The sequence below is a fragment of the Neophocaena asiaeorientalis genome, unplaced genomic scaffold (genome assembly GCF_003031525.2).
Source record: "Neophocaena asiaeorientalis asiaeorientalis breed wild unplaced genomic scaffold, Neophocaena_asiaeorientalis_V1.1 scaffold18, whole genome shotgun sequence".
In the NCBI taxonomy this organism is placed as follows: Eukaryota; Metazoa; Chordata; class Mammalia; order Artiodactyla; family Phocoenidae; genus Neophocaena; species Neophocaena asiaeorientalis.
In genome coordinates, this window is record NW_020172444.1 from 1,321,697 (window position 1) to 1,335,135 (window position 13,439).

The following is a 13,439-nucleotide window of genomic DNA, read 5'->3' on the forward strand; positions in this document are numbered from 1 at the left end:
TTCTAATTGCATACCTGGCAATAAGGTAATCAGGAAACACAAGTAATGGTTTGCAAGTAGCAATGGAATCTTTGTTTATATCTGTTTTTCCCTACATTTTTTTATTTTTAAAGAAATCAATGAATGTACTGTGAACCCTGATATCTGTGGAGCAGGATACTGCATTAACCTACCGGTGAGGTATACCTGTATATGCTATGATGGCTACAAGTTCAGTGAGCAACAGAGGAAATGTGTTGGTAAGAAGAGACACTTTTGGTAGATGAGATTATTAAATATCAGATATTTGCACATAAAGAACATTTTTTTTATTATGGGGAAAATGTTATTGTGTTTAACTTTTTTTAAATTTTATCCCTGAGCTAAGGGTACTCAAAAAGAGGTTCAGTAAACTCCTAGGAGGCTCTTACCACTTGGTTCAATGCTACCTACCTTACCAAGTGTAATACAATTACATAAAGGTGGAATAACTTCCCAAAGCCTTTCAGGTAAAGAATATAAAATTAAGAGTTCTAGAAATAGCTATCTACAAACATATTTAGCAAAACAAATTCATATATTCTGCAGTAAAGAATTATGTTCATCTAAGTTCATAAAATTTGATTTTTAAAAGGGATTTCTATATTGAAAATCAGTATATGCTGACACAAAACTATTCATGAATTTATGAAGTAGGGATCTCATATATGCTTCTTTGGGGAAAAAAATGAATCTCTAAAAGGGGTGTAATAGTGTTAAGTAAGTCATTTTAATGTGTTAACACTAAATTTAATATCTTTTTTTTTAGAAAAAGAAAATTCAGCACTAAAAGTTATAAGGCAGATATAGAGCAACAAAGGCATATACCTAGTTAAACCCACTTTAATATGCTAAATGCCATTACGCAGATGTGACTTTTGCCATTTTGTTTTGCGTATATATGCGGGGTGAGGTGTGAGGGGAGCATCCACCTGCTCCGTAACATGGCTCTTTCTCTTGAATCTGTACACATTAGATGCATTATGTTTAGAACCCCAGCACATAAAGTTGAAAAGGGCAGTCGGTTGAGATGATTCAGTCTCGCTTTACCCAAGTACACAGCGAAAGAGTGCCTGTCCCAACATTTCTGACTGTCTCTGCTGAGCTGGCCTGGGAGTTGCACAGTGAATTCCAGTGCTGACATGACCCCAGTTATCAGGCAGGTCCTTTTGTGGTGACCTGAAATCTTTCTCTTTGAAACACCTATGTCAGGGTTGTAGCTTGAGCTTTCAAAGCAGTACACCGTATGTGTATTCCCTTTTCCCAGTAACAGCCCTTCAGGTATTCAGGAAGACTGATTGTGTCTCCTTTTACTGTTTTCCTCACTTATAAAGGTTTGTGGGACACAGGGGTTGGTGTGCTGGTATTTCATGAACAGAGAGACTGAGAATTTCATGCTAGACTACACTAATCCTTTTATCTGTCTTTTTGTTAACAGATATTGATGAATGCGCTCAGGCCCAACACCTCTGCTCCCAGGGACGCTGTGAAAACACTGAGGGAAGTTTCTTGTGTATTTGCCCAGCGGGGTTCATGGCCAGTGAGGAGGGTACTAACTGCATAGGTAATGACAGTGTTCTTTCTGATGCATAAATTCCCACATGCGGGTTTCTAGCTCCCCTAAGGTTCCATCAGTCTAGGGCTTATTCAGACAACCCCAAATTTATTATTAAACCCCTGTTACAACATAGTTATCTGCTAGATACTGGAAGATTAAAAAATGGAATTTTTTCCCCCAACAGTTTTGAATGAATAGTATCAAATGTCTGCAAAAACCAGAGGCGTTAAATGTTTCTTTTGGATTCGAGTAAATCAAAACCACTCAATTTTTTGGAACAAATCAAAGAGATGATAGATGTTAGGAATCAGTTGTTTCATTCTTAACATCGCACTAACCTGGGAGATGGGAGAGGTTTGGAATTATGTTTTGGGAAATAAAACTCGACAGCGTTTTCTGCTTTGCGTAGATGTTGATGAGTGCCTGAGGCCAGACGTCTGTGGGGAAGGGCACTGCGTCAATACCGTGGGGGCCTTCCGGTGTGAATACTGCGACAGCGGGTACCGCATGACCCCCAGAGGCCATTGCGAGGGTGAGTCTGCTGAGAGGATGGGAAGCCTGCGCCCCTTTGAAGTGCTGAGTGCACGTGACCGTGAAATGCAGGGCTGGGTCCGGAACCCAGGGCTGGCGGGCACCTGGCCTGGTACGAATTTTCCTTCACCACCGATCTGTGCAGGATACCAGCTCATCCAAGCTCTTGCTGCCTTCTGGGATCACAGCCCCTTTGCCTTACTTCAGTGGCTCTGTCTGGGTCATTTTCCACCTTCATATGCTCTTTATTACTCATTTCAGTATCTGCCTTCTCTGGTATGTGGAGTGAAATCACTTTAGAACAATTAACTGCAGAGGATTTTAGTACAAACCCAGACTTCATTGTAGTGTCTGCATCATTCATCTGGGGGCATGGTGCAGGTGTCACCAGTGTGGACTTTTTGTTTTCGACCTTTTCGCCTTGTTCCATTCCTTTGTCTCAGCTTCTTTCTTTCGCATGTGTTCTGGGACTTGCTTGCAGACTGTCTACAGAAGTGCTGTCTGACCAGCTCCAAGTCAGATTCCAGCTGTGCTAGATAAAATTTCTTTCGTATTGACCCCAGCAATGGATTTGCTCCCGTTGTAAAAATGTTTTGAAAAGTTTTTAACTTTTCAAAATTAGAATGATTAACCATTGAGTATTTCTGCTCGTGCCTGTGTCCAAGTCACACAGGTACTTTTTGAAACCACCATGGTACGCTTTGAATAATTATTTTCGTGAAGAAATATGTTGAACCTCTGCTTAAATCTTGCCAAAGAAATGTGAGGGCGAAGGAGCAGGGGTCTCTGGGCACGTTTTTGAGGATCCTGTCTGTAGGGATGGTGCTGGTTCTGTGGGGTTCCCTGCCCGGCTGCCTGACATTGAGCCTCTTTTCAGACGTGGCTGGGCCTCCAGCACTCGGGAGGGATGGGCCGGTTGGGGCAGGCTGCTCTCAGCTGTCTCTTGGCTCCTACGTGTTGGTTTTCTTCGTGGTTCTAATGACCAGGTCTGGAGGGAGAGCTCATTAGACAGTTTTTTGGCAGCCTGCACCTGCCTTTCTTGCTGGCCCCTTGCCTCAGCCCCTGAGTTATCTGGAGAGAAGTGGGGAGCGTTTTATGTTACTGCATCTCTGATCAGCTCCCATCGGAACACAGATATGAACTCTTCTCCTGACGGCTGAGGGCCATGGGACAGCACAGGTGTGAAGTGTCCCTACTTTCCTCTTACGGGGGACTCTCCCTCTGCTCTGGAGGTAGCTTGAGGATGGGGAGAGCACTGAGTAACTGTCTAACTTGGAGCCAGGTACATAGCCCCTTCAAAACTTAGTTCTTCATCTGTAAAATGGGAACCATGCAGTGAACTTTCAGGCTTGTGTAAGTAAATGGGTGGTGCAGAATGTTGTATGGTGCCTGTCACCTTGTTAGTTCTCAAGAAGTGTTAGTTTCCTTAAACTTCCCCTTTCCCTGACTCGTTTTGTTTTTGCATAGATCTTCTCAGAACATCTGTAATTGTGGGAATGTTTAAAAAAAAAAAAAAAGGCATGGGTATGTCTGACAAGCATTTATTTGCAAAGCAATGCTCCTCCAGAAGGTCGAATATGGATCCTCAAGTTCTACACACAGACTCAGGACAGGAAGATAAGCTATTTAGGAATTACCAGAGCATAAGGATGGACAGTAGAAAGGAATAGAAAAGAAATTTGAAGATAAAGGAAATAAATGGAAAGCAGTTAGGAGACTATTCAGTGTATAGAAATTATTTAACAGAAATATCACCAGCATTCCCTGAGTAAATAATTATATACTTCTATCCCCATGAAAAGGCTTGAAATGAAGGAGTCAAATAATGTAGCTGTTTTCTCATTTCATCATGGACTAGAACCAAAGGTCCCCGGGCTTCTGGCTCACTGAAGATTTTCTCAGCTGTCACTGACAAAGTTGCTTTCAGACAGCGCCAGTCTCCAAGGAGTCTATTGTAGTTTACAGACGTTATCTCATGCATCCTTACTTTATTCTGTGAAGGTATTACCAGGCCGGTAGTCCCTCATTTACAGATGAGGGAACAAGCAAACAGAGGTGAAAGCAACAGGAAATGCAGGGATATTGTCTTGTGTTTCTCAGCATTGTACCTTATTTATCAAACCAGCCTATCTCAATGACCCTCTCTGACTTAGCAGTTGTAGTTCCATTTTTAAAATATCCCATACAGAGAAGGATGTAATGCTGTTTGGGAAATGAAACTGGCAAGCATCATCTTTTTGTAGAACAAGAAGTCCCAGAACATCTGACCTAAAAAAAAAAACACTGTGTGTCATTGTCTATTGGCAAGAATTTTTCACTGATAGGAAAAAAAAAATTACAACACTGACCTGGTGCTTATTCTATTAATAACATCTTTTACCTTAAGCATCTTTTCACACATGTCTAGTGATATATAATGAGAGATGATTTTTGAGAATTTACCAGAATGATGACCTCAAATACCCATGTATGTTCAATGTATTCACTATATATTTCTTTCACTTTTTAGCTTATGTCCTGAAAAATCGGTTTACATTTTAGGTATGATTAGAGGTCCTATATACATCTCATATTGAGACACTTAGACATTGAATCCACTCACTTGAATTCAAAACTCAACTCCAGAAAAACACCTATTTTTGTTGGGGTTGGTACCCAAGGTGTTACTACTCATTTAAAACTGTTGAACCATCTCCTATATGTTACTTTTCCTCCATTTTATTGTTTTACTATTCTTAAAAAAGCCTGAAGCTCTTGTATCTCTGCCACAGTTCCATCTGTATTTAAGGGGTTTTTTTTCTCCTCACATTGAAAAGAACAAGGATTAATAACTTTCGTTAGCTGTGAATGTGAAAAGTAAGGTGTATTTTAAACCAGAATGTATTACCCTATGATCATTCACTGTATTTTCTGGAAAATCTTGGAAGTATTTGATGAGTTCATTCTCTCCTAATATTCTTTCTCCACCTCCAAGGAATTCCTATCATATGCAATGTTTTAAATTATTCAAACCTAGGATGTTTTGGGGGCCATGAAGCCAAAGCAAGGATTTCCCTAGGGCATCCAGTGTCTGCAGAGAGAACCTCTAGCCAGGTGGATAAATGGCTTCCTCACTCTCATGTCCATTTCTTGTACTTCTTTCTGGCAAGCCATGCTATTACTTGAAAGGTTTGATGTCCAGAAAGTGGCCCCAGAGAACTGCCAATTCCCAGAGTGGAGAGGTCTGGGCCTGCCAGTTGGAGAATTGGGGCCATAAAGGTTTGCATGCATGGTATGCGTGGTATACTCGGCCATGCATTCTCACTGTGTGTTTAAGTACAGACCCAGTGTGTCACTTTTTCAGTTATTGTTTTCCTCACCAAAATGTAGATAAAACATGCCTCTTTTCCCCTTCATCATATGAGTCAGTTTGTGTTTTAGTATTCTGATAAAATGTCTGTGACCTAGCTTTTTTACTTTTTCAGATGTTGATGAATGTTTGACTCCAAGTACTTGTCCAGATGAGCAGTGTGTGAATTCTCCTGGATCTTACCAGTGTGTTCCCTGCACGGAAGGGTTCCGAGGCTGGAATGGGCAGTGTCTTGGTAGGTACTAGAGTGTTATTATAGTTGTGTTTCGTCTGTCTGGCCCGTTTTCTGACAGAGTGGTATAATGCCAAGTGAGGCATCTTTCAAAGTGGAAAAAGAAAAAAAGGGATGTAACAAACTCATGTCATTCAGAGAAAAGTTCTAAGTAACTTTTAACCATGAAGAAAGTAAGAAATTCAGTTGACATGAAGGAAGTGAGATTTTACATGGAACAGATAATTCTGATTGAAACAAATTGTTAGCCCTGGTGTGATTAATACCCAAAACCAAATAAAATAATCAGTGCCACAGAGAGAGACAAGTGGAGAGCAAAATGCTTAAAAAGAGAGAAAAGGCATGAGAAGCTACCATAGACTCATAGAATCAGGAAATATACACAGACTTGCAGCACAAGTTGCAAATGTGGAAAGAGAAATCTGGACTGATTGCCCATGCCCCTTATGTTCATTCATTCATTCATTCATTCATTCAAGTATTTAACAAATATGGAGTACCTACTTTAGGCACTGAGGAAGCTAAGTGATGAATCTGCTTTGGTCCCAATTACCTGTGCTCTAGTTAGCTTTCCCTGTTAATGGTTTGCCTTTGTGTTTCTGATCTTTTTCTGCTCCATGCCACATTCTGACAATGTGAGTTAAACTTTTCCGTCCTTCCTTCCTTCTTTCCTGTCTTCCACAAATGCAGTAGAACTCACTATCTATACCCAGAGTTGTACTCAGTGCTGGGATACACTGAGAGACCAAAAAAGTACCTTCTTCATGGAACTTACTATCTAGTTGAGGAGACAGATACTCAGCTAGACATGTCATAAGTAAATGCAAATGTACAAATGAGCCAAGTGTTAGGAAGGAGGGTTCTTTGATGTTACAAGAGCATATGACAAAATGAGTTGCCTCAAGGAAAATTCTTGAGTTAAGCTTTGGCCCGGGGTTTGGCTGGGGTAGGGGATGGGAGGGAGATCATTTTGGACATTTGACATGTGCACGGGGCTCGTGGAAGGAGGAAGCAGGTCATGTTCCAGAAGCTGAAAGGCTAGTGTGCTGAAGGCCAGAGTACAAGGGAAGATTTGCTGCAGGATGAGGGGGCAGACCGTGCCAGACCCTCTTGGTTCTACAAAAAAAAGTTGGTCTTTATTCTTACATCTCTGGGAAGACGCGTGGGTGTTCTAGAGGAGGTGGGATAGGTAGGCTTGGTGGAAGCACTCCCAATTTCAAAGCTTTGGACTCATCACCTGGCAGCATGAGCTAAGCCTCTACCAGTTGCAGGTGGCCCCCTGCCCTGAATCTCATGCCCATCCCCAAGGGTCTCTATCAGTGGAATTGTAAGATGTTGATCTTTGGGGAGAAGAAAATTTTTTGTTTTCGTAAGCATTTGTTTATGTAATCAGTGTTGGTCAGAATGTGCATTTGGTTTTAATTTTTCCATTTGGCATAAATTTCATAGTTGCCTATCAAGGTTCCATTCTTATACTCGTTTTCACATATCAATGCATATTGTAATCCAAGAGCAGAGCCTGAACTTTACCTTAACTAACTAAAATTCACAATCGTGGTATAAACACAGCCCTGATTCATGAATTTGCTAATGCAACATGACTGACCAAATGGGAAAGTGATGCTCTTCAATGTAAATGCATGGATCTAGGTTGGGGAATAATAACAAATGAGTTCTTACACCTAGATGTGCGTAATCAATCTGATTGTGACCACGCTGCTCCAGTTGAGTGACAGAAACAGAGCACCTCATTTAACAGCAATATCATGTTGCCAGCCAGATTAGTAAAATCATAAGCAGAACTATTAGGTCACCATGTTACTCACCCCAAGTCACACGCTTGGCCACTTGGCCAAGCAATAACTTTCGGCTTTGCATTGCTAACTAAGGTTACACATTTCCTATTAAAAGTAGGCCGGGTACTTTTCTCCTTCTGCCTTGGGTAGAGTTTTAGGTTCTATGTCATCTGTCAATCAAGCTTCTCCTCTGTGATGTAATTACAGTGCCATCCATTGCTCATCTTGAACTTGCAGTTCTTATAAATTTCTCCTGTGGGCTATTGCAGATTGTACCAAAATGGATTTTTCCATCTTAGTTTTTTATGGCAGTTGAGCTGTAAATGTTAAAGTTGAGTGTGATGAAAAGCAGATATTGCAACGTACTTTCTGCTCAGATTGAGCCAATGAATGGACTGGATTTTTCTGCAATACTCTGACAGTGCTTGTGAATACCCAGTCATATCTTTTTGGTTTTGTTCCTTTATACATTTTAGGTCATATCTTTCTACTTCTGGTACTCTAAAATACTTTTCAGAAGGTGCAATCCTACCTAAGCTCATCTTTGAGTTGAGCTCATTGATAACACAACCTGACATATATTCATTTCTTCATTTGCCACTTTCATCGTTCAATACTGTATTCATACTTTGAGCCAGGCATTTTGTTTTAGACCCTGGGAGATGAGGGTGAACAAAATTAATTTCCTCCCTTCGTTGCACTTAGCCTCTAGAGTTCACAAGTAAGAAAGTAGAGTATATGGTATGACAGGTGTGATGAGTGCCATGAAGGAAAAAAAAAAACTGCCTAAGGGATATAGAGAGTGTTAGAGATTCTATGGAGGTCAGAGAAGGCGTCGAGTGATAAATGGTTTACAAAATGTTCCTTGCTAATCGACTGTTTCTGTGTCTAACAGTTAAATGTGACTAGTTTTGAGGCTTTCTCTGTCCTTTTAGTGCAGACAATTCAGGGTATATTGATGAGATATTTTCCCCCAAGTTTTAATGTATGAGGGCATTAAAGACTAAAAAAAAATTCCTGAATCTCACTGTTGGGAGAAAAGTCCTACACAGAACATTTGTTAGTTGTCATCTGTAGAGATGATAATCCCTACCTCGCTGGGCTGTTCTGTAAGTCTTAGTATCCTTCTTTTTCTACCACTGTCCTCTCACAGCATATTTTTAAGTTATTATAATTAAACTTGTACAGTGTTGTACAGAATAGTACTTTCTTTGGCATTACGCTTATGGTTTTTTTTTTTAAAAAAAAAAAACTCGATCTTGATGTCCAGTTGGCTCTTTTTTCTATTAAATGGTTTCATTAAGAATTAAGAATTGCCATTTTGACCCTTATGTTCTGCAGGGATTCGATGCCAGTTACACTTTCTGCTGCTTTCACTGACTAAATGGTGAACTTGCTGAAACCATTAATGGCCTCTTTGTATTCGTGCCATGTAAACTGGATCTTACTGATTGATGCTTCTCCTTGATTTATGAATTAGAACAGAAATTGTTTGGGGCAGAAACAGGTCAAATGTCAGCAGGTGCTGTCTGGGGTTTTATACTTTTTCCTAGGGTTTAGTTCAGGGCATATGATCCTTCATTCTCAATAGTTTATTGTGCGCTTTCAAAATTTCTATCCCTTAATGCTTTTTTGGCAACTCGTGTTGGCTCTTCTGTTAATGTACCTTCTTCTTTCCAATTGTGGATTTCTGTGCTCTCTTGAGAGCCACTTTCATCGTTTTAACACTGTATTCCTTGGACCTCACATTCAGCCTGGAGCTGTTGCCCACATGATCCCCACCTTTTAGGACTATTTCGTCACCCTGGGTTCTGGCCAGTTCCATCTGGCTGCTTTCAATCAGAACCTTTCTTGAAGGAAGCTAACGTGTCAAGTCCTCAATTTACAGGCTTGACTCTTGAAGTACTAGCCTGATTCAGACCTGACTAGAGCCATCCCCCAAAGGAAATTCTCTAATGTATAATTGTTTAAAGGTACATTCAGTAACTGTGATATAAAGATCATATTTCCCTGAATTTGGGCAGATTATGGGCTATGTGACCTCTCTGAAGCTTGGTTTCAATATCTGTAACATGTGTATTGAAATACTTTCTTCATGGGGTTTATTGTTAGAATTAAATGTGATATAAAGCACTGAGTAAGGTGTCTGACACAAGGTAGGACCCAAGAAATGTTATAATCCTTCTTCCCCCAACCCTATTACCTCCGTTTTAGTTCCCTTGTCCTGAAATAGAAGAAATGCAATAATAACTGATACCTGTTAAAGTAAGTTATATGTCAAATTTTTATGGATAACTGTCTTCTCTTTGGCTTTCTTTAAGCTCATTTCATATAGTTTTTGACTGTCATAGGAGCTTTCTCTTTTGAATCTAAGTTATCTCAATCTTACAGTTTCCTTTCAACTTCTGAGCACTTTTGTTTTGCTGGAATATACTTCTTGAGAATCATAATGCTTCTCTGCAGGGTCATCCCTAACAAATGTTTTCACTTCTACAGTACTGCCATCCTCTTTCTTTTGCTTCACTTTCTTTGCTCACCTTCACAATGTCCACACAATAGACACAATATATAATATCTGTCACCTGGTAGATGTGCGCAGCTAGCCTTTTTTGAGTTTATTGCCTTGCCTTATAGTTGAGTCTAACAAACCATGTGATACGGGGACACAAATTTCTGAGATTTTAATCAAAGCGATCCTTCTTTGTTGGCCGTAGTTAAGTTAATGATGACTTTGTGACTCCCATTTGAGTGTTCTAAATGTAGTAGGTCTTCAGTATTTGACGAACTTAGTATTGTTCAATCCACTTGACAACTGGTTAGCCACAGTCTTAGCCAAAACCAGGTGCAGAAAACTTGCAGGATAAACGTGGAGAGCTTGTTCTAGGAGTTCTTTTCACCTTAGCATTTCTTTTCAGATTTTAAGACTCATTGTTAACCTTTATGGAATATATGAAAATTCATAAACTTAAAAAAAATTGAAGACTTTAGTCCTACAATTATTCTTTTTATGTCAGATGGCAGCTGAGCTCACGGTCTACCTTTTGTGGATATTATAAAATGTGCAAACATCAGCCTTGTCCCTAAATCATTATATGCTAGAGGAATCTTCTAGTCAGTCAGTAAGTAGTTATTGAGTGCCTACCTACGTATATGTCTGCTAGATGCCAGAGAAGATTTGAAGTTGTAAAGAAGCAAAACAAAACAGTGTAGAATGGTATAAGGGCCTGGGGGTGGGGGAATTGGGGAGATGTTATTAGAGGATAACACACATTTGCAACTAGTAGGTAAGCCCTGGAGATGTAATGCACAGTTTAGTGATTGTAGTCAACAATACTATATTATAAACCTCAAAGTTGCGAAGAGACTGGATATTAATTGTCTTCACCAGGAAAGAAATAATAATTCTGAGACATGATAGATGTGTTGGTAATGCTACAGTATTGATCATTTTGCAATATGTGTACCAAATCATCCCTTAAACTTGCACAATGTTACGTTTTATTGAAGTATAGTTGATTTACAATATTGTATTAGTTTCAGGTGACAACGTAATGATTCAACATTTTTGTAGATTATGCTCCATTTAAAGATTTTACAAAATAATGGCTGTATTTCCGTGTTGCACATTACATCCTTGTTGCTTAACTTACGTAATGTTATAATGTCAATTATATCTCATCGAAAAAAACAAACTACTTCTGAAGGCAGGAAATATACCTGTGTGGGAATACTAGTTACTGTAATAACAATTTCTCTTTACATAGTTTACAGTATACCTGTAGTACAGATATATAAATATTTTCCCAAATAGGTTAATGGGCTTGTTCCTGGTCATAGGTAATAAATGGCAGAGCTAGGGCATGATCCCAGGTCTCTTAGCTTCAAAGCTACTATTGTTTTGTTTCATATAATGTCTCATATACCTCTCATGTACACCCAAGACAATTAGAGGACAAAACAATATAATTAAGATAAATAAGGAAAATAAAAGTTCATAGAATGGAAAGACTCATGTGGACTGGAATTGTCCCTTACAAGCAGCAATAGTTCTGGCTCAGGGGTTCTAGAGCCTGAGATGGCAGGCCAATCCATAGGTAGCCCAGTTGAGATTTTCTGAAAGACACAATGTTCTTTTAGAAAGGTGAGGTAGAGGGTTAGTGATTTGCTCAGAATAGTGGGTTAATTTTCTGAGGTCATCTTTGGGTCTTCATCTGCGATGTACGTAGCATTGACTGTTTTCCAATTCTGAAAAGCAGTGATGAGTCGTTGAGGAACATATAACCTATTTTTGTAGGCAGCTCTGCTACTGCATATTTTTAACTTCGTCAGAATTGACAGAGGGGTGATATCCTGAGGATTTACTGTACCTCAAGTGCAGGTGAGGTGATTTCATTGCATTGGCCTAATCAGCATGTGTCTCTCATGTTGCCATGATTCTTTTTTTTTTTTTTTTTTTTTTTTTTTTAATTCCCACCAACAGTGCAAGAGGGTTCCCTTTTCTCGACACCCTCTCCAGCATTTATTGTTTGTAGATATTTTGATGATGGCCATTCTGACTGGTGTGAGGTGATACCTCATTGTAGTTTTGATTTGCATTTCTCTAATGATTAGTGATGTTGAGCATCCTTTCATGTGTTTGTTAGCAATCTGTATATCTTCTTTGGAGGAATGTCTATTCAGGTCTTCTGCCCATTTTTGGATTGGGTTGTTTGTTTTTTTAATATTGAGCTACATAAGCTGCTTGTAAATTTGGGAGGTTAATCCTTTGTAGTTGCTTCATTTGCAAATATTTTTTCCCATTCTGAGGGTTGTCTTTTCGTCTTGTTTATGGTTTCCTTTGCTGTGCAAAAGCTTTGAACTTTCATTAGGTCCCATTTGTTTATTTTTGTTTTTATTTGCATTTCTCTAGAAGGTGGGTCAAAAAGGATCTGGCTGTGATTTATCTCGTAGAGTGTTCTGGCTACGTCTTCCTCTAAGAGTTTGATAGTGTCTGGCCTTACATTTAGGTCTTTAATCCATTTTGAGTTTATTTTTGTGTATGGTGTTAGAGAGTGTTAAGGCTGATTCCTCCAGCTCCGTTTTTCTTTCTCAAGATTGCTTAGGCTATTTGGAATTTTTTGTGTTTCCATACAAATTGTGAAAGTTTTTGTTCTAGTTCTGTGAAAAATGCCATTGTTAGTTTGATAGGGATTGCATTAAATCTGTAGATCGCTTTGGGTAGTATATTTGTGCCAGTACCATACTGTCTTGATTACTGTAGCTTTGTAGTATAGTCTGAAGTACAGAGGCTGATTCCTCCAGCTCCGTTTTTCTTTCTCAAGATTGCTTAGGCTATTTGGAATTTTTTGTGTTTCCATACAAATTGTGAAAGTTTTTGTTCTAGTTCTGTGAAAAATGCCATTGTTAGTTTGATAGGGATTGCATTAAATCTGTAGATCGCTTTGGGTAGTATAGTCATTTTCACAATGTTAATTCTTCAAATCCAAGAACATGGTATATCTCTCCATCTGTTTGTATCATCTTTAATTTCTTTCATCAGTGTCTTATAGTTTTCTGCATACAGGTCTTTTGTCTCCTTAGGTAGGTTTATTCTGAGGTATTTTATTCTTTTTGTTGCAATGGTAAATAGGAGTATTCCCTTAATTTCTCTTTCAGATTTTTCATCATCAGTGTATAGGAATGCAAGAGATCTCTGTGCATTAATTTTGTATCCTGTTGCTTTACCAGATTCATTGATTAGCTCTAGTAGTTTTCTGGTAGCATCTTTAGGATTCTCTATGTATAGTATCATGTCGTCTGCAAACAGTGAGAGCTTTACTTCTTCTTTATTGCCTATGGGTTTGTCATATATGCCCTTTATTATGTTGAGGTAAGTTCCCTCTATACCTACTTTCTGGAGAGTTTTTATCGTAAATGGGTGTTGAATTTTGTCAAAAGCTTTTTCTGCATCTATTG

The 13,439-nt window shown here is 39.1% G+C and overlaps 1 protein-coding gene across 6 annotated transcripts in view; it reads left to right on the forward strand.

Moving 5' to 3' along the window:
• The window catches only part of LTBP1 (latent transforming growth factor beta binding protein 1), a 417,473-nt gene that overhangs the window by 290,937 nt on the left and 113,097 nt on the right, over positions 1–13,439 (forward strand). For 5 of the 6 annotated variants that reach the window (XM_024732185.1, XM_024732205.1, XM_024732213.1 and 2 more), the window contains 4 exons: positions 114–239; positions 1,457–1,582; positions 1,986–2,108; positions 5,572–5,691. In XM_024732185.1, the coding sequence (XP_024587953.1) occupies positions 114–239; positions 1,457–1,582; positions 1,986–2,108; positions 5,572–5,691 (495 nt within the window). The remainder of the gene's footprint in view (positions 1–113; positions 240–1,456; positions 1,583–1,985; positions 2,109–5,571; positions 5,692–13,439) is intronic. The other variant, XM_024732194.1, reaches the window with a different exon arrangement.